General features: G+C 37.9%; 1 protein-coding gene across 1 annotated transcript in view; it reads left to right on the top strand.

The window, feature by feature from the left end:
• Nucleotides 1–3,228: 3,228 nt before the first annotated feature.
• The window catches only part of LOC122666921 (pyrroline-5-carboxylate reductase-like), a 28,070-nt gene continuing 8,682 nt past the window's right edge, over nucleotides 3,229–22,616 (top strand). The window contains 5 exon segments of the mRNA XM_043863035.1: nucleotides 3,229–3,467; nucleotides 3,697–3,745; nucleotides 8,604–8,627; nucleotides 8,630–8,694; nucleotides 15,703–15,775. Coding sequence (XP_043718970.1) covers nucleotides 3,270–3,467; nucleotides 3,697–3,745; nucleotides 8,604–8,627; nucleotides 8,630–8,694; nucleotides 15,703–15,775 — 409 coding nt within the window. The 5' untranslated portion in view covers nucleotides 3,229–3,269.

Here is a 22,616-nt window from a genome sequence, read left to right on the forward strand (position 1 = left end):
TACGTGGGGCATTACTCCGAGAATAATGTTCTTTAAGTTCTTTCCACACAGCATGGGCTTATTTCAGATATTTTATTACTATCAAATTGCTAAACGAATCGGATAATAATTGGTCGGATAGGAGGATTATCATATTCGTATCCGATTAGTTTCGGATGGATTCAGATTCTCTTAAACGGACACGAATGCTGATCAAATACGAATTTTCGAATATCCGTTTACATCTCTGTCCATACTTGCAAAACAACTCAAGCCAAAAGCAGATGGAGTAGTCAGTTACGCTACTGGAGCCTCCGTTCCATTTTTTAATGGCGGAAAAAAATTAGTCCCATTTTTAATTATAATAATAATATAAATCAGCATGTTCATAACATTAAAATAAAGTAAAGATTCACCAATTGTTCATAATATAGTCTAATGCAGCCAAACATACCCAAATGTCTTTCAATTTTTTAGCTTAATGTGTTCCTCTCATTTCATGGAGCACAAATTATACCTCAAAAGAACCACAATGTGTACTCTCACTGTTCTAAAGTACCCTCAAAATTTGAGGTAAAAATCTGGTTAAAAAAGAGTCCAAAAACAGTCCTAAATGTTTCAGAAATTTTTTTTTTTCTAAAACTGTTTTCCTTGAACATTTTTGTCAGAAACACTTCATAGAAGTACTTTTCAGAAACTAATAACAAAATCATTTCCACTGAAATGTTTCTTCAAAAAAAGATTTATATAATTCATGCAACCAAAATTGTATATATAAATCAGTTTATAAACCAAAAGAATCAAACTTGAACCAGTTCCAGAATTGAACCAAAACTACTCGGTCAACGGTCAACACTGGATCGGGTCAATCAAAATGGATCTCAAATTCGAGTTAGTGGGTCAGATTCGGTTCAGTGCACATTAGCAATCACAAGGTAGTGGGAGGCTCACAACAACAAAATTCGAATTTTAAAATCCAAAATTTTCAAAATACGAATTATGCAACGACCCACTATTAGTCTTTCAATAATCACTAAAATACCCTCATATGAGAACTTGACATGTGGTAAGCAGTTTTAACTTTCCTATTAAAAGACAACAATGCCCTCAATTAATTTGCAAATTACATACCCAGTTGGTACGTTTTAAATCATGCAAAATCACCTTTTTATTCTCATCTAATGGGACAATGCCACATGTCATAAGTAGTTATTTTAACCACTTGAAAGACTAAAAGCCCTCACCTAAACCAAAAATTATGGGGTCTATCCCCATCTTCTTCCTTGCGAACGATTCCAAGCCCTTCGCCCATGGCTGCTGCCATGGTTGCTGCACATGCGAGCAACGACCATGGCAGCCCCATGGTCACCGGACGGTATTGCCAAAGGTCGCCGGCCAATGCCGACAGAATATGAGTTACATTTTTTTTTTTAATTCAAAAAAATGCAGGACAAGAAAAAACGCAGGGAGAAAATCCCCTGAAAACGTCCTATTCTGGTTCGCCCAAAACAACGGTAAAGCCGCAACCTGCTACCCTTTCCTACCCCAAAACATCGTCGATCATATCAATGACGATGGGATTTCTGCCATTAATGATCGTTGGCAAACGCCGTTGATCACAGAATCACTTTTTTTTTAATTGAACTTAATGTAGGTAGTACCCTTTGTAATGCTACTGGAAAGCACCGCAATGGGCAGCAACGGCTATCAAAAGTCCTTGCCTTAGAGGTTAAAACCCCAAAACTCGATATTTAAAGATTCTAACAAAATAAGGACTATTTAACAGAGAACCCAAGATCTCCATTGTTCAATCAAATGGTTCACAACAGTGATAATACACATATTAAACATAAAGGCTCATGTAAGGCTGCAAAAGAAACGGTGAATCAAAATTGATCATCACAGTCGGATAACCATTATCATGCTAAGGTTTCGATGGATAGGAGACGTAATCTCCCGCTCTGATACCACCTGTAAAAAAATTAATTTAATAAAGGTGGAGTACACGGAACATACCTCCACCATTAGGATCGAGATTCGCCATTCTTGATCCAATCATTCTTGGCTTGCCTTATCACGAACTTTGATGAAGAAGCACAGTTGCAGTCTGCTCGAACTTCTTTTGGTTTCTCAAAAGGTCTCTCACTCTTAATCGCACTACACACGATGGATAGGTTGTGCGTTGTGTATCCTTTTAAAACCAGGGAGTCCAACCTCTTTAAGACTCTCACTTGGATAACTCCTCCCATCAAAGACGTTATCTTAGTAGAGTGCTTATTCCCACTACCAAAACGGTTAGTAGTTTATAAATGGAATATTCTTATCTAAAGGGATACTACCACTTTTGAATTGATGCTGACGTGGCACAGAAGTCATATCGGCTTACACCCAATTGAAAGGGAAAACAGAATTGGATTGAGAGATAAAAACTTCACTGCAACGATGATTCAATGATTACAAGCAAACATAATGGAGAAAGAACTAGGAATTAGCTGGGGAAGTAGTAGCGAAAAATCGAAGACTAATGTACAATATATAAACCTAGAGAGACAATGACACTCATGCAGTAAGAACATAATCACTGACATTCATCATAGAAAAAAAATAGAGAGATGAGGAGAGAGATAACCACACCTCAAAAACTGAAGGCTAGATGATGTTTTCCCTAAACTCTGAAACAAAACAAATCAACACAGTACTTCCCTGAAGCCAAAATGAAATATTTGGGTGAGAGAGAGAGAGAGAGAGAGACAGACGACATGAGAGAGAGGAGAGAAAGAGAGAACCTTGCAGCGCCTGATGTATTCTTTGAGATTTCCGTAATCTCTTTTGGAGAGATAGAATTGTAAATAAGAAGGGAGAGAGAGAGAGAGAGACGGCAAGGAGTAGTAGAGAGAGAGACGGCAGAGAGTAGTTGAGCAGAGGTAGGAGGTGGGACTCTCTCTTACGGAGAAATAGAGTTGTTGTAAAAGACCAGGGAACGTTGTATGTGAAGGGATTTTATAAAATTATATGAAATTACCCTTTTACCCTTAGTTTTGAGCCGTTACAACATATGCTCAGTAATGTTTGCCGCATAATGACCATTACACGTCTTCATCTCAATCCTTGTCAAAATAAAACTCTTCATCCCAATAAATCATAAATAGCTCTCCACTCTCATTATGGATTTTATTAGGGTTTTGCTTATTGGGAAAATCCTATTTACTTACCGCCCGTAGACAGAGAAAGAAAGAGCGCTCTTGAAATTTGAATGAGTTTGGTAATGCAAGTCTCAAGAAACTGCAGCCATGGCGACTCCGATTCCTCTCGACACATTCAACTTGGGATTCATTGGAGCTGGAAAATTGGCGGAGAGTATCGCTAAAGGAGTGGTGAAGTCTGGCGTCTTGCCTGCTTCCAGAATTCGAACTGCTGTTCATAAGGATGCTAGTCGCAGGGAGGCCTTTTCTTCGCTTGGTATCAAAGTCTTCGATACCAATCAGGAGGTATAATTTGATCTTTTGGTCGTGTCACTGGTTGAATTTAAAATTTTTTTTTTCCCCATATATCTGTGGGTTTTGCATCTGTTTATCGTCTTTATGTTGATCGTTCATTTCTCTGTATGTTTTTGTTTTCTGATTTGGTATACCTTTCAGATCCTTTTCAACAGTAAATTGTTCTTGCTGTTTCCATGACTTGCTAGCCATATAACTTCTATGTGTCTTAACCATGCAGGTAGTTGAAGACAGCAATGTGATTGTTTTCTCTGTGAAACCTCAAGTTGGTACTCCTCTACAAAAAACCTTTGCTCATCAAATAGCCATTTAGTTTCCTTGATTATCTACATGGAGCTGCTCACTACCCTAGAATTGGTGTCAAAACATCCTATTTCGTGTCGTATTTATGGTTTTAATGCTAAAAGCGAGGGTATAAAACATTTGTATTGAGTATCTTATTTATGATTTTGATGCTAAAAACAAGGGGATAAAGCATTATAATTTTGTCATGGATCTGTTTCTTTGATCTATGTGGTTCTTCAGCACCAATGTTACATTAAGGTTTGCATGTCTCATAGAATGGATTAGGTTATTGGCATGTACATGCTGATGACTGAAGATGTATTGATAACTTTCCTCCCCTTTTCTGACCAGTTGGTAGTCAGTAATAGTGTGCGACTAACAATCACTTTGTAGTTCATTGGACAAGGTGGTGGGGTTTTTGGTCATCTTTTAAACATCCTTTTTTTTTTTTCGGGAACAGCTTCCACCTTTGAGAATATTTCTTGGTACTTCTTCATCCCTCCAATTTGCATGCATTTTTTGATGGTTTGTTTGTAAGTTGGTTAGGTAGTTAGTATTGCTCGAGTTGAGTTTTTTTGCTTGGTATGGCAAGGTTCACTGTTGGTTAATTTTCTCTTTTGAACTCTGTTTCTCCTATTTTTGGAATCACTGTTTTTATTTTTAATTTTTATGCAATAGGCACTAAACTAAAATTGCTTGAAAGATTCCCTATTTGGACTTTGCATCCTTCTAAATCCAATCTGACCACAATGATGTCGAAGTTTTTAGCAAGGACCAGTTAGAATTGCCAAATTATGAAAATTCAGATTCTCTTCTAGTTTTCATCAGCTCTGGATTGCACAAGCTCCCAGCAGACCAACTCCCTGCTCTTATTTTTTTTTTTTTAATATTGATCAATCATGAAACTCAGTCCCTAGATTGATTGACAGAACAGCTCTCTCTCAGGGAAATCAAACAATATAGACCTATTTTTATTGTTTTTTTGGTCTAGCAAATCGTTAGGCAGAACAAGCCTTTCATAGCTCAAAATAAAGTCATTAGCATTGGTCCATTTTAACCAAAATACTAATGCCTTTGGTTTGGCCATCACTGAATCTGCAATTCTGGTAGGAGAAGAAAAGTCAGGCCCAATAGATTTTGAAGCATGGCTCAATGCTTCTCCTGTCTCTCATAGTTTGATTTGCCAAAAGCACTACTGCCAAAATTGAATTGGTTGTGTTCCTATCTGGTGGGTAATGGGTTTCTAGATCACCTAAGGATTAGGGTTAGAAAACCTCATGTAAATCTAGAATTGTAGGGATTAGAAACGAAATCAGAATTTGAAGAAATTCAATAGCAAAATAAAGACGGTTCAGATGAGCAGATGACCTTGTTCGATTGGTCTTTGTCAAAGAGAACAAACCATCAAAGGCTTAAAAGAAATCGGATGGTCGGGTTCAAAGATATGAAACCCTTCTTGAATTCACGGTCAGATTCAAAGGTATGAAACCTTTTTTGAATTATGAAGTTTCCCAAATTAGAAACCAGATACATAATTTAACTTCCAAAATTATTAATTACTAAAATAGAATCCACTAAAAATTGGAGACTACCCAAATAGTAACTATCAGATTTAGAAATTAAAGATTAGAAGAAACTTCCAGAAATAGAAACCGGATTTAGAAACTAATGAAGAATAGAAAATAGAAACTGAAACAGCTGTAGAAACAGAATTGGAAGATCAATCAGTTTCAGTCAGGACTGCAGAAAACAGAGCAGCAATGGGCTTTCCTGAAATCGATGGCTCGACCTGGGACTAGAAACAGTATACCAGATTAGAAACTAAGGGCAATGAAACAAAAGTCTTTGTTAACAGGTTGGTGACAATGAAGACGAATCAGAATTAGCAAGTATAAGAAGCAGACATTCAAGCAGACATTCGCAGGATAGAGATGAACATGAAAACTGACCTGAACCAGTGAAAGATAAGAGGAGAAAGAAAGAAGAAAAGATAAGACAAGAAGGACATATGTGTTCAGGAATCACCACCTGAAACACTACCTTGGAATCACCACCAAGAACCTACTGAATCACCATAGCAGGGAGGTCTGAACCACCACAGAACCAAAGGCAAAAGCTAACTTTCATTACTCAAATCGTGTGTGAGGGCCTAGCCTTGTACATGTGTTTATAACCTTGCCTTGGACAGACTCAGGGAGGGCAGTCCTTGGTGCAACGGTAAAGGTTGCTCCATTGTGACCAAGTGGTCACGGGTTCGAGTCTGGAAACAGCCTCTCTGTGAAATCAGGGGTAAGGCTGCATACATATGACCTTCCCCAGACCCCGCAGTGGCAGGAGCCTTGTGCACTGGGTACGCCCTTGGACAGACTCAGAATCAGGAAATAGAAACTTTATAAAATAGAAATTAACACCTAATCTCATATGAGACTCAAATCCCTCATATTCGGTAATGTAGTCCTAGATAGACAAGGGTCTACTAGGAGCCAGGTGACTCAGGATCTCACAGCCTGCTGGCCAATTGGGGCAGGATTAGGAAATATGGACAGAACTAGGGTTAGGTTTAGGTAAATTGGATTGGATCTTATTTGGTAAAGGTAGGCCGGGTTTTAGGAGTCTAATGGTATAGGTTTGTTAGGGTTTGAGTGAGAATTAGAAATTTAGGAAATTAGGGTTTTGGGTTTTGGGTAAGGTAAGTGAGGTGGGTTTTAGGGTTTAGGATGGGAGTTTAGGGCTAGGGTTCTGATCGAGTCTTCCAATAATGGGGAAGAACACTTGGTCAGAGTTTGGGGCTGAATGGATGGTTAAAAGTATGAGATTTGGAAATTCTATTTGGAAATTCTAGGGTTTGTTGATGGGATGGGGCAGAGGTTGCTGTTGAGTGTAGGGGAGATGGTAAGGTTGCTGTGGATGAAGTTTAGATGGGATTGATGGAGGGAATTGGGCTGAACAGGTTATAGATGGAGCTAGGGCTTAGGGGATCGAATGTAGGAAGGTAGGCTTAGGTTGGAGGATTAGAAGAAGAAGGGTAGTTGCAGGAAATTAAATTTAACTTACTGGATTTGCAGAGATCCAATAGCAGCAGCTTGAAGCAGAGAAATAAGAGGGCCTCCCGATCTTAATAGTTGTAAGGAGTCGATTGGAGGTCCACCCATCCCTTCACCTTGAGATCCACAAGGCACACTTACAAAGGAGCAGAGCAGCAGCAATGGCATGCAAACATAACTGAAAAATTTTTAATCTAAACTGTGGGAGAGCCTCCCACGATTTTAATATTTATAATATGGCCATGGGCCCAAATCCTAATACAATCTAAATACCTCCCTCACATAAATCGTGGAAGGGGTGTAACACTTTAATTAAAACTAAAACTAAAACTAAAACTAAAACTTAAAAGATTTCCAAGTAACCAATAGGAAATAAGAACCTATCAACCAATAGGAGTAATTCACTTAAATTGAACCAAGGCTGAACCGGTTCAATTTAAGTTACATTTAAACTGAAAAATAAACCAAGTATGGGAAATAACTAAAGCTGAATAAACTAAGTAATAAACTAAGGCTCCAAATACTAGGCCCTAATCTTAGGGCTTCTTCTTCTTCCTCTTGCAGGTACTTGGATCTGCATCATTCGGGCTTATAGAATTTCCCTTTACAATAGAATATCCAAAAATACTTATGTTAAAATTGAGTCTAACTTGAATCAATCTTGAATCGTCAGGGGTTAGTTTGAACCAGGTGAACCAAACCAAATTGAGGGAAAATCTTTTCTTCCTACTTTCTGCTGGAAACCTGCATCAGTGGGGACCATATATTCCCAATCTCCATGAAGCATGTTAGTGATCTCATCACATCTGATCATGGTACAAAATTTTGCGATATATCGCCGAAATTTCAGTAATTTCGACACTACAGAGATGAGATGGGCTTCCGAAATGAAAAAAGTTCAAATTTCGGCGATATTTTGGTATATTTCGTAGAAATGCTGTGTATTGAGCAGTATATTTTGGTAAATTTTGTAGAAATACTTTGTGTATTGAGTATTGAACAATTGACTATTATGAAGTTTATGAGTTATGACTTATGCACTTATGACTTTATGAGTTTAAACTTTAAAGCTTAAACTAAAGGCTACATTTGACTTTATTTTTGTTTCATTACTTTGTTTAAATTTCTTATTATGTCTTTTAGTACTTAAACAATATGTATTTAACTATTTTATACAACAGGGTCCGACCGTATTCAGTCAATCAAGGGTGTAAACCCAAAACGCCACTTTGAGTTCATTTTTTTTTGCAATATGAAGGTTTAAATGTGTTTATTTAGCTTAAATAAGGGTGTCCATGAAGTATCAGGCCTAGATATGGCCAAATACCCACCGAGATGGACTCCCGAAATATTGCAGAAAAAATGTAATATTTCTACGAAATTTTGGATATTTCGGATATCTCGGTAGGCCCGAGATACCGATATATCACGAGATATAGTACTATGCATCTGATGCCTTTGAGATCTTCAAAAGACTTACCACATAAGCAGCTTGGGTAATGATTAGATCTGTCAATTCCTGTTTTGCACTTCCCGTGTCCAAAAAAACTTGATCCCTTTCCTTCCAATAAACCCCAACCTGGCCAGGACGTTAGCTTCCTAAGAATCTTCCTCATTTCCCTAGTGGAATGATATAGCCATTATTCGATGATACTTCCCAGAATAAGACAATTCAGAGAAGAAATGATCAGGAATTGGTATTAAATTTTATGATAATCAATTAGGTGAAAATGTCCTATAGAGCACTATTTTGCCCTTTCTTTTGCCTACTTATAGTATGAGTTTTTTGCAATTGCAGTTAAGGAGGTGGTTTTACAGTTGAAGCGGTGTTTTCAAAGAAGAAACTTTTGGTTTCGGTTGCCGCAGGAAAAAACCTGAGCGATTTGCAGGTGTGCATGGCATATTTTTTTTTCTTGTTTATGAGGATTTCCAAAGTACTGTGATAATTGGTACCCTATTTAACTTTCCTGTGAAACCCTTTCTTTGCCCCTTGTTCAAATAGTAAAAGGGTTTCTTAAATATGAAAATATCAAATGTCAGAAAGATATGTCTCCATGGTTTTAATTGGCATCTCAAACCTTATTTCTGTAGATGAGAGTAGATATGCTATATTTATGTATTTGTGAAAGCTTCATTCTCTTACATGGAGGATTTCAGTATATTATGTTGGAAATTTGAAATGCAACGACATTGCTCTATGAATCATCCACCTTTAGTGCCATTAGTTTTATGTTTTTCTCCTTTTGAGGTTTCCCTTGATAGATTGGGGTTGTGGAACAGAAGTGTAGCCAATCGCAGGCAGTTGGGGGTTAGGATTAGTTAAGTTTCTTGAGTTGCATTCTATCTAACAGTGAGAAAAACCTGTACTGATGGCATTGAACTTTCTGGTAAGGGAATAAACTTACATTAAAATAACAAGTTTTTTATGTTTATACATATACCTGTTCTCTCTTTTTCTTCTTGTAGTTACAGATATGCATGTCAGAATGACCTGGGTGGGTACACATAGGATGCTTTCACTTTTCAATTTACTGGGAAAATATTAACATTGCAAAATAGAAACCCACACCATGGTCTGGAGAAAAAGAAATAAGGGCAAAAGGTTAGGGGTATGAAATACTTTATAGGAGTGAGATGTCAGGAGAGAGTGCACCTTCCTCCTCTGCAAACAATAGAAAGCCAGAGGGTTCTCTTCTTTGTTCATCCTAAAAGACTTGAGGATCTTAGGTTTTCTTTATCCAGTCCTATTATATGAGGGTATCAGAGTTTTTTAACGGTTATATATTTATATTTAGTGGTATTTAAATTGTAGCGTCAAATTCTGTTTTTATGCAAGTAGGTTTCATCATACTACGATTAACTTATCATTTTTATTCAGCAGCTAACTTTTCCTTCTGAAAAATGAACAAGAATCCAAATCAATGATCCAATGCTAACTAGTCCCTCTTTTTTGTGTTGCTTAATAATTTCCCTAATATCAAGAAATAGAAAAATCCCAAGCAGCAGAATCTTAGTAAGAGGTCAGATGATTATCTCACCCGCCTTAATACATTCCATTTCTATCTTCCAGCTTGCTTTGCAGATCCCATTGTTGAACCATAAACTACTAATCCTTTGATCAAGTTTCTAGTGGAAAATTATCACCTCAATTTGCCTGCCCGTCAATTTCCCAATTCCCTCTAATAGAGGGAAGTGGACCCCACCTAGGCAGTGTGTTCGAGCTGGGGGTAGGGTGGTCATTTCCGCCCCCCTATTAAATGGAATTGAGGAAATTGACAGGCAGGCAAATTGAGAGGATAAAGATCCGTTTCTAGTTGATTACTGAATTGTCACACACATCATGAATGAAAAACTTAATATAAACAAATAACCAATTGTTGAATGGATAAGAAATTGATAATAAAGCAGCGAATCATGGGTATACTAGCAAGTATTAAGTTAAACAAAAAAAACATCCGGAATAACGATTCTAGATGCCCCTTGCTCCAGAGATAGGCCAATCATCCAGGTTGACCCTGATTCCAGAAGACGATCAAGCCCCGCCAATGGCTCTCCCTCGTATGAGTTCCCCATCGAAGGTAACTTTTGTTGCTACTTTCCTGCCTTTGACAATTAAAGACTGTTTTAGCCTAAAACATGCGTGGCTTCGCTACTTGATTGTTGGAATATGTAATCCAGAGGGGTTTACCTATCAATGAATTAATTATTCCATTATCTCATTCTCTCTTTCTAACTCATGATTCAACCAACATGGTATCAGAGCAGGTTTGATCTAGGTTAGAAAAAAAGAAAAAAACCCTCCTCCTCTTCAATCAACTTATCCCTTCTTCTCTCTTTCTCGGCTTCTTCTTCTTCTGTTTTTTCTTCTTCTCATCCTTGTAAGGGGGCAGCACTAATGAGGTAAACAAAGCATCCAAGGATTTAGTTGCTTCCCTCCTCCCAATCTACCTTTTTTATTAAAAAATTCTGTTTGAAATCTGCTGGAACCATATTTGCGATATTGGAGTTTTTCAGAATTTTTTGGAGATCTGATTTCAATCACTAATGAAGGCTGATCCTCCAGTGTTGGAGACTCCTATGCACCCTTTTCCAGCATCTTTCTACCCTATTCCACTGTCCTCTTTCCCCTTTTTTTCTTTCTCCATCATTCATTAACTTTTCCAGCCCCTACTCCAATCGATTTTAGGGTTTCCCCTTTCAGATGCAGCTGATTTTTTGGGAATGATTCCCTACTACTACAAACCCTACTCGACCTAAGTTTGGACCCTTTCTGATGGCTGGATTTGTTTCTACAACAAAACTTTCTTAACCTGCTAATTTGGTTTCCTGCTAAAACCCTGACTCCAATCGAAATTAGGGTTATAGGTTTCAGCTTTTGCTGATTTTTGGAGGGCTGATTACTTCCATTACTAGGACCACTTGACCTCAATCTTGCACCCATCCAAGTTTTGTAGAAGACCCCTCCCCAATCGATCTCTATTTTTATTTTTCAGGGTTTTCCAAAATCCTAACATTAATTGATTTTTTGGGTTAGGGTTACCTGCTGCTTCTGGAGTTTTTGGAAGTGTTTCTACTATCAAGAGAGGCAATTTACTTCAATTATGCATGGCTTGAAGAAGTTCTTTTACACAAGATAGCTGCTGCCCTATTTTTTCGGCACTTTTTGGTATTTCTCCCACTTGAAGATCAAGTCTCAAATCCTACAAGAGATTGGGTGTTCGTAGTAGAGATCCATTCCAGCAGTTGTGGACAGCATCTATGCCAAGAAATCATCACACTTTGACAAGAATCATCAGTTTTTTGAAGTCCCCTTCCTCTAATCGATCTCAATTTCAGGGTTTTCCAAAACCCTGAGAAAAATCGATTTTAGGGTTAGGGTTGTCTTATCAAGCTAATTTTTTGAGGAGAGTCTTATACATATCAGAGGAGTATTCATCCCAAATTTCAGCATCATTCTTGGAGTTTTTTTGAAAAAATTTAGGTTCACACTTATGGCTCGATTTCATCAATTATCAACCTATTTTTTTCTAGTTCCTATGTAGTTGGCTGCTTCAACTACCTATGGATCTGCTGAGTTATTATCATATGCTTTTTGGTTCTATTGAGCTTTATTACATACCTTGTTGGTTCTATTGATTGGCTTCTGTAATCATGACTGGTAGACATGTTACTGCTACCTTTATGAGGATTACTGCTGCGCTATTATTGAGACTGAGTATCCTATTATTGGAGATCAAATTTCTTTCATTAGTGAAGACTCGAATCTACTACCCTGAAGATCAACTTATATGGATTACAATAGTGTGTTCCAAGGTTATTGGTTGTAACTACGAACTTATTCAATTATGTGAAGCTTTTCTGGTTCATATCCGGCTTACTTTGGAGCTTGATCCTAGCATTGTTCACTAATTCAGATCTGATCCAAGTTTTTTGTTGAAGCTTCTTACATCAATTGCTGTCTAGGTATCTTCGTCAGTCCTATTTTGCATGTGGGAGTTTATAAACTGGAGTTTTGCACACTTGTTCTTCCTTGTTTAAAGATTGATCAAGTCTTGAAGACTGGAGCTTTTCCTTACTTCAAATCAGATTTGTATACTTATCAGATTTGAATATTGGAGTTAGGAGTTTCTCCCCTACAGGAGTTTCCATCAAAAGTATTTGTTTAATCGTTTGAAGATGGTTGAAAATTTATATGTTGCATTGTTTTACTCTGTAATTCATTATCCCACTACTCTTTTCACTTCTCCACCTCCTAAAACATACCTTTGGCATATACCCATAACCACTTTGGACGATAATGGTATTCTCTAATTTGCCATTTCTTGCTTTTCCATTACCCTTAGCACCTCTTGGAAAATTCTGGAATATTATGTTTTTGCCCTATCTCTTACATCATCTTTGTTATGTCCAAGTGTACTACACGTGCGGGGGAGATTATGTACAGTACAACTACAGACATTGTAGAAGCAGAACTTGCAGGAACACTGGGTATAAAACATAGAAGATCAGAGTTTCCACCATTGCCATTGGGTATCCCTTTGTTATTGAGTTGAGTTTGCCATAAGGGGGAGATTGAAGTATTAAAGTATTGAAGATGTTTGGTTATTGCCTACCTATATGAGGTTCTATAGTTGGGTTGATCATTTCTGCTGCCTGATTTATTTGTTTCCGCTGCTTGCTGCCCTAGTTGCTTATCTTCAAGATTATCAGTCAGAGATTCATCACTGGACAACTGTTGAAGTTGGTGAAAGTTTGCTGATCAAGTCTGCCTAGGTTTTGGAGATCAATTATTTCAAAATCTTGAAGGTTTATTTGGGAGCTGCATTCATCTGTCAAGCTGGATTATGCTACAACTTAGTTTTTTCCCATTTTGTTCAAGTTGGGCATTAGTACCTTGTATGCGGTATGCGCCAACTTGAGGGGGAGTGTTAGCATTATTATGGAGTTCCTTTTGTTATTAGTTCAAGCTGGATTTTTCTTCTTCTCTTATTTGTATAATCCAGCTTGAGGGGGAGTGTTGGAATATGTAATCCAGGGTATTCTGGTCCTTTTGGGATAGTTTTATTTCTATGTAATTAGGATTAAGTGGCTGCTCTTATAGAGTCAGCTAGTTAGGGGTAATTATGTCTACAGTTGGCTATGTGGGTTTTAGTCCCACATCACCTAGTTCAGTCCTTTATAACTTTCCCCTCTATTTATAATAGAGGGGCTTACCTATCAATGAATTAATTATTCCATTCTCTCATTCTCTCTTTCTAACTCACGATTCAACCAACAGATAGAAGAAGGGGGTAGGGGATGGGATATCTCAGCCCTGGGTCTCTCACCCCAGCTGTTGAACCAGGAATGTTCTCCCATAACCGATAATAAGCCTGGCCTCAAAATTCTATTATTCAATTCTGATTTAAGTTCAACTGATGGGGCCTATTTATAGCTTGGCCTAAGCTTCACAAATAGAAAGTCTCAAAAATAGTAACCAAATGAAAATATAAACTAAATCTAACTTAAAGGAAACAAAGGACTGAAATAGAAACTTAAGAAAATAGACTTTAAATAAAAGCTAAGCCTACTTTATAAATCTGAAATTAGAAACTAGTACTAACTTGCTAAAACTGAATTTAGAAGCTATCTAATCTCCTATTACAACCAAACTAGAAAATAGAAACAAGGTAATATGTGCCCCCAAATCACTGTTCACGTGAACAGTAATTCGAATACTGTTCATGTGAACACAAACTTTTTTTTTTATAAATTTTCTTTCTTGGTCTCTTATCTTCTTCATGCAGAGGCTGGGGCTGCCTTAGGTGATGCTCCATTGAACCAACAAAAACTTGCCACATCATCAGACCAGGCTGCCTCTCGCAGCAGTCTAATCCACAACCTTGCTGGGCTGGTTTTTGGGGCTTGTTCCTACAGGTACATATGGACATGTGATCTGCATCAGAGGGCTTTAACATACATAAATTTGCTTCAGGATCGAGAACACCTTGTCAATCGTCCAAACATTGTTGACCAACTCTGATGATGTGTTTCGAAGAATAAAATACCTCGCATTAAAATATGGAGAAATTGAAATTTCAATAGAAACATCATCTTCAAATTCAATGATAATTTTGTTGGTCTTTAATAACATGTCCACCCGCGAGACGAAATTGTCACTTTGCCCTTTCATAAATGAATAAATAGCAAGCTTTCCATGGGTAAGAGAGGTCTAATCTTGAACACAAAAGAATCCATGGCTAGGTTTGTTCTGATACCAAATTATGTAATATGCGAGCAGACTCAATGATCAAATTTATGATCAGCTTTGAGATAAAAGAAACAATTACGTTGTTACTTGAAGAAATCAGATCAATAGAAGGGGAGGAAAAAGAGATGAGATCAATCTTTTTGGGAGGAAGAAGAGAGGAGAACAGAACAAAAGAGAAGGGAAAGAAATCAGGTTTGGGATGCCAATCTGGTAATCAATGCTCAACAACACCAATACTCTTAAATAAAAAACTCATATTCTCTAATTTATGGCTGTGTGTGTGTGTGTGTGTGTTGCGTATATAAAGACCTTCTAAAATTCCTAAATTGACTCAAACGGACTCTTAATAACTCTAATATACTCAATTAAATAAATAAACTCAAAACAAAACTCTATTTATCTATTAAGTATTCTAATATAATTGAAACACTTGATTACTAATCTCGTGTACTAACTTTATCTCCACTTTATGGGCATATAAATTAGGCCCATTACAACGTAAAAAAAGGCCCAACCTATAATATAATTACCCAAAGGTCAATTTCAGCCCATTGGACTGCCATAAGCTCGTTATGAGCATCGCGAGCTTGCACATAGGCCTCCATATGGGATTAATGTCTAATGCAACTGCATCACAATGACCGACTCCTTTTTTACTTTCACAATCTCTTTTTTAAAGTCTGGCCATTTCTTTCTTATTTTATGACAGACATATTTGAGATAATGTAAGACAATGTTGTAAAGTTCAACTATCAACGCATAAATTCTCCAAACAACCCCACACATGGAAAATGTGAGAACGTCGGAAAAAACTTTTCTTTCCCTATTTTTTCACACTTGCACTCTCTTGATAACCAAACATATCCTTCATATTTGTGTATCTTGACATTTGCCGATGGGGGTGCAATATTTTTTTTTCATTTAAAAAAATTGAAAATGCTCACTGTCTGAATACTTTTCAATTTTAGGTATTATCTGTGAGAATATGTAAGTTCTTCATGGACTTTCAATCCCCCTTTGTGAATATTTTTTTTTCTTTTTTACCCATCTAGTTTCTCTCCTCACATCCCTCATTTTCTTTATGTTTCTTAGAACTTAATCTATTAGTATTCCTCTTATCAAAGAAAATTGGCTGTGTTTCATCTACGAATGGGCTGGTCATAGTCGATTTATTAGGGTGATGCCAAATACTCCTGCTGCCGTTGGTGAGGCAGCATCAGGTAACAGTTTTCTTGTGAATACATCTCTGACTTGTCATTTGATTTCAAGCATTCTGCAATCTTCAGTTTCTTAATTAACATAACTGACTAGCAGAATATTCACTGATTTCTTATTTGTATTGTAAATAAAAAAAAATTGATATTCTCATGATTAACCTGGACATTACTTTTCATTTTTATTATTAGAGAAGTGAAAATTTTAATATGATTTATGTAGCAGGGCAGAGCCCTAGAATACCAGAACCGAGAGAGTGAAGAGAGGAGATAGAGAAGGAGAATGGAGAATAGGGACAGGAGAGAAAACTTATGATCGTATTGATCAGCCTGCTGTCCCATAAAGCACTGTCCCATAGCCTTATTTATAGGTTTAACTTACAACCAATAACTCCACTTACAGCTAGGAATCATAATGTGCCTAGAACTAAAAACTAGGACCAAGGCTTAGAAACCTAATCTAAGTACAAGGACACCTATTGTTGCTCTTCCTTGTTCAGCTATTGTTGCTCTTCCTAGAATCTTTTGAATACATTTATTATTGAATCAACTACAACCGTGGTTCCAGGTCTCGCTGGGATCTCTCGAGATCTTGGTTTTTATCTCCTTTTTTTTTTTTGGTTTTACCGAGTTGAGACCACTAGCAAGCTAGGGAATCAACAAGGTTTCGGTCAAAATTTCAGCATCTCGCCGAGATTTTGGTCCGAAATCTCGTATTGGTCAAAACTGTTTCCACCCACTTAATAATACTAAAACTCGCGAAATTTCGGTCGAGATATCGAATATTTCGAGTATCTCGACATGTCCGAAATGAAACGCAAGTCCGATATGAAAAAATGCAATATTTCGAATATCGGTAATCTCGTTTCGAAAATTTCGGAAATCTCGGTCACTTTTGGCATTTTACACCCATAGAAAAATACCATATTTCGACGAAATTTCGGTATCTCGGAAATTTCGGTCAGACCGAAACAACGAAACGAAACAAGATTTAGTACCAAGCTTAATATAAAAGGCTCAACCTGACGAGACTTGGCCGAAATTTTGACTAGTCTCGTCTGTCTCGGTGGGTTTCAAGTTTCAACTGTGAATGCACAAAAACCTCCCAAATGCTGATTTTTTTGACCAAATCTTACACAACCGGGCTTGGAATATGTGAATTTTTACAAGGCTGTTTATATTAGCTGTTTTACTTGAATTATGTGTTCTAATACTAAAGATTCTATGGAATTGGTCATATCAGTATATATATATATATATATATATATACAGCGTACATTACCAACTAGGGTCAAACTACCATTTTGGGTGTGATTTTTGAAAATCAAGGGTTCCACCAGTTTTATAGTACCTAAAATAGGCTGTCCTGCAAGTTTCATGACCTAATTAGGTCATATGGCCACAGAAACCAAGGGCCAAAATTTGACATAAAAAAATGCACCAACTCGGCCAAGATCTACCAAGACAACTCGGTTTTTTGGCTGACCGAAACTGGCCAAGATACCGAGATCTCTAACCTTGACTGCAACCCCCATACAGCATGGCTTCTAGCTGTCTTATTGTGGGGTTACGATTTAACAAATGTTTCCATTCAGAGAAATTGCAGAGTAGGATTCGTAAGCTGTGCCCAAGTAGTTGGGATAGGGTTTGCAATGTAAGACTAGAATTAATGTAAGACTAAATTAGGTTAATTTAGTCCCAAGAAAACCCACAATAATTCACAGCATTCAACTAACATAACCCCAACAGAAGGGTTTAAGCAAGGGCTGAAACTCAGATGTAAGGCCTAGGTTGTAGTTCAAAATCCAGCCACTCAATAGGGCTGATAGCAAGGATGAGTGGAATAGGTTGACCAGATCACAAGTTATCAGCAGATCACAAAAATTAGAAAGTAGAAATCAGTGGATAAAAACCAAACCAGCCATTGGAATGGAACCAAACTCAGGTTGAGTGGTGCTTATATAGAGTAGAAGCACTGCTGAAAGTCTCACTTGATTCTGATGATTGAATTGGAAGATATGGCAGCAACACCAAAATAGAAGGTACTCAGCAAGCCCTCCAAACAGGAACAGAATAGGTTGACCAGATCACAAGTTATCAGCAGCAAGCCCTCCAAACAGGAACAGAATAGGTTGACCAGATCACAAGTTATCAGCAGGTCAAAAAAATTAGAAAGTAGAAATCAGTGGATAACCTCCAAACCAGCCATTGGAAGGGAACCAAACTCAGGTTGAGTGGTGCTTATATAGAGTAGAAGCACTTCTGAAAGTCTCACTTGATTCTGATGATTGAATTGGAAGATATGGCAGCAACACCAGAATAGAAGGTTAAGAGTTATCTCACAAACCAGCACTTTGTTTGGGCTCCAATGAAGATCGAGTGGAGGCCTTGTGGAGTAAGTGATCTGCAGCAAATTTGGTGTAATTTTGATGTACAGAAGTGAAGTTATGAAGAGGGAATGAAAATAGAAGGTTTGTGAATATGGAGGATTCTAGCCAATGGAATGGGGTAGAAGTGGGGATCGAATGGAGGGGTTGGTGGTGTTGTTCTATGCTCCAAAACTCAGCAGATTTCGATGGATGAAGGTGGAGATATGCAGCCTTGAAGTTGCAGCAGGAACTCAAGTCCAGGAGCAGCAGCAGTCTTCACTCAAATGGAGGAGGCAGTAGCAGCAACAGCCTTGGATTTTGGAGTTGTTTGCAGCCTTTGATTGAGTCTTCACACCACTACTATTGATCACAGGGTAGCAGCAACACAACAGGGGATCAATTGCAATGGAGGAGAAGATAGGGAAGAGAAGATAAGAGAAGGGGGGTAGGGGAATGGCTCTCTCAGCCTGGGTCTCTCACCCACAACTATCCCAGCTGTTGAAACATGGAATTTCTCTCATAACTGATGCCAAGCTTGGCCACAAATTCTATTCTCCAAATCTGTTCCTTCCTTACAATAAGGGGCTTAATTAGCTTAGGCAAGCTTACAATAAAAATAGAAACTAATCTGAAAATAGCAAGTAGGGAAATAGAAACTACTAAAACCTAACTAAAGTAGAAGGAAACTAGAATTAGAAACTACTAGGCGTTATAGCTCAGCCTTCTAAAACAAATTAGGAAGGACACTAAAATAGAAACTAAATAAATTAGCAACTAGGCAGTTCGAGATGATCTCCTATCAAAATCGTGGCCCACAAAGGCCTCTTCTAGAAGGTCAGCTGGCTGGCTCGAGCTGGTCTTCTTCGCTGGTTCGAGCTGGTCCAAGCTGGTCAACATGAGGCTGACTCGAACCACCTTGGTTCTTCAGTTTCTTTTTCTGGCCAGAATCTACATCAAGAACCAAAATAGGTCTAATCCCAGGCAGGATCAAATAGAAAACCCTCCAATAAACATGAAATCATATGAGGGAATCAAGAGAACAATGGGAACTCAAATGAGGGAACAATTTCCTTGGTTGAAGTAACAAATAAAAAAACCCACAAATTTGTAACCTGTTGAAACAACAATGATCTTGATGTGGTAATCTTCAAGAAAACGATGTGACAATCAGTTGAAAAAAATCCCAGCAGCTTGTAGCACTCTTGAGATCGATTTGAACAAAATTAGGGTTTAGATTCAACAACCGATGGAAGGGAATGGGCATCTCACCCTAGGCCTCTTAGCTATCCTATCTGAGAATTTCAACATTGTATAAACAACTTTTCTATTCATTCAAATTCGTGTACAATGCAGGTCTCCATTTCAAACTTATATAGAAGACTCAAAATAGACTTGGACACTAAAAAAGAAAGGCCTAACCCAATCCTTAGCTAATAAGATATCCTAAATTGACTAAGAAAGTGATATAATAAAGAAAACAGACACAAATTAGGACTCTAACTAAGCTAATGAAGTAAATCCCGTTTTCCTACTTTCTACACATATTTTAGGCTCATTAAAGTGGCCAAATACAAAATAAACCTATGAGATCAAAGGCCTAACACATACATAACCCAACCTAAGGCTTATTCCCAATAAAATAAGCCCTCTAAGTGACTTATCTTCATCAATTCTCCCCTGCTTAGAAAAGACTCGACCACGAGTTTTGATAAGTGGGGGACTAATCTTCACGTGGTTTACGTCCGTATTTAATCCATAGCAAAATTCAGGCAGCTCCTTGATAATACAAATGTAATCGTATAGACAAGGAGGGCATTCTTCAAGGTATTTCGAGGGAATAACAAACTCCACGTGCTCAGCTTCAACAGCCTCAAATGTATCCATGGGATCATCCACATATGTGTTGGCAACCATTTCAGCTTCAGACTCGAACTCTTTCTGTAAAGGTGCTAAATCTGATTCTTCACTAGCTGTCAAGAACTGTGTAAGGTAATACTAGTAACGGCTTTTCAACATGCTGTCCTTTACTTGTGATTGCACTTGTTTTCAACTTGCTGTCCTGTGTTGGCAACCATTTCAGCTTCTGACTCGAACTCTTTCTGTAAAAGTGCTACATCTGATTGTTCACTAGCTGTCAAGATCTCTGTGTAAGGTAATACTAGTAACGGCTTTTCAACATGCTGTCCTTTACTTGTGATTGCACTTGTTTGCTGCTGAAGGCTTTTGCATTCCTCCTTTCCTGGTTTTTTTTTTTATGAGAATAAAGTTCATTAAAAAAACTACTAAATTATAACAAAGTACCATCTTGCACGGAAGATGCAAGATTTAAACCTATAGCTAGACATAGATCATCCTTAAACAAGCTAAAGATAGTGTTTTGAGTTCTATTGCTTATATACAGGAAGTCCTTAATATAATTATAAGGCCATGGCATTTTAGAAGGTGATGGAAGAGCCTTGACTATGGATTCATTTGTACACCAAATCTCCTTTATCTGCAAGCCTAACCGGATTGCATGGTCTAAACCTTTCCTGATGCTGTACAATTCAGATTCCCACGAAGATGATGATTCCGTTTTCCCTGCAGCAAAACACAAAAATCTTCCATCCAACAAAAAAAAGTGCGACTAGCCTCCCAGTCTTAGTCCTGGAATCTGGGATCCTGCACACATTAAAACGGGATATTTAAGCCGCGGAACAGACAACCAATCTTTAAAATCATGTAAATTGTCTCTCATTATGTGTACATTGGAATAGATTGGGGTGGGTGGGGTAAAGTTGTAAATCCGCTATCCAACGGTTCACTTGGTTTAATATCCATGGAGCATTTGATTTCTCAACCCCAAATAAAACTTTGTTCCTGGCAGACCAAATAAAATAACAAGTAAGAATGAAAACCTCAAAGAACCATGTATAGGAAGCCTTATCTATCTTTATTGAAGAGCGAAAATTAAAGCAAAGATCGCTCAAGGATTTGAAGACCAGAGATTCAGTACGTAGACCAAGAGGTCCAGCCACCCAAATATGTTTGACCCAATCGCAGGATAGGAATAGATGCCAGTAGGATTCAATACAATTTCCACAGAAGGCACATTATGGGTCGGCCTAACACCATTTTGAAATAGTCGCCTTGACCGGAAGTCCTGCATGTATCAAACTCCAGAAGAAAACTTTAAATTTTGGATGAAGCTTCAGTTTCCAAAAGAAGTTCCACCAAGCAGTAACACAACGCGAATTGTCAATCGTAGGAGAAAGAAGAAACATAGTAGCATGTTTAGTATTGAATTTACCAGTTTTGGTTAAAGAGCACCACCAACTATCATTAGAATCAATTATATTGAAATAAAAAATCATGTGGTGCAAACTAGTTGGAATCATGCCCTTAATAGAATTTCGAGTGAACTCGTCAGCAGTATTAATCTGAGAAATGGTAGCCTGTTTCTGTTGTATTGAAAGCTCCGAATTGGAATAAGTGAGCAGGCTATGAGGAAGTGATTTATTCCATTTGTCAGTCCAAAAGAAGGTGGTTTCTCCATTACCCAACTTCCTAATAACCAAGGTTTCAAGAGTGGGAATGGTATTGGAAATGCTATTCCAAATAAATGAACCTTTCTTAGATCTAGTAATCAGGTCAAAAAACGACGTCTTTGAAAAATATTTTGCCTTGAGAGTTTTGGCCCAAAGTGATTGAGGTTCAATGATCAACCTCCATCCAAGCTTAAGAAGCAGAGCTTTATTATGATGTTCGGCCTTACGAAAGCGGAGCCCTCCCTGAACTACAGGACGACACATCCTATCCCACCCAATCAATCGAGTTTTTCTTACCTTGCTTATTTCCTAACCAGAATTTGAGGCAGACAGAGTCAATCTCTCTGCAAATTTTTCCTGGTAACAAGAAATGATTCAAAACAAAGGCAGGAGTAGAGGCTAATACCGATTGGATCAAAACCTTACGACCTGCAAATGGTAATAAATTTGATTTCCAACTCGTCAACTTCTTCTTCATTCGTTCTACTACCCCGCTAAATTCCCTTACCGTAGACCTGCAAGGAAACAGATTAATTCCTAGATACTTAGAGTTAACCCCCATCTCTTTAATTCCAAAAAGATTAGAAAGGGCTAATCTGTCTGAGGGAGGGACATTTCTACTAAAATGTATTCCACTCTTAGCAAGATTGATTTCCTGTCCTGAAAGGTCAGAGAACAGATCAAGAATAGCTTTAACGGTCATCAAGTCTTCCAATGAAGCCCGACAAAAAATAAAAATATCATCGGCAAACAACAGATGAGTAATCTCGGGGGGGCCCACGAGCAACCTTAACCCCTTGAAAAAGATTCAAATCCCGGTAAGCAGAGATAAGGAGGGACAGAACTTCTAAAGCCACAATAAAAAGGTAGGGGCTAAGAGGACAACCTTGGCGCAGTCCTCGTGTCCCCGTAAAGTGGGCAAAGGGGCTTCCATCCAACTTAATGGAAAAG

The sequence above is a fragment of the Telopea speciosissima genome, chromosome 7, assembly GCF_018873765.1.
Source record: "Telopea speciosissima isolate NSW1024214 ecotype Mountain lineage chromosome 7, Tspe_v1, whole genome shotgun sequence".
NCBI lineage: Eukaryota > Viridiplantae > Streptophyta > Magnoliopsida > Proteales > Proteaceae > Telopea > Telopea speciosissima.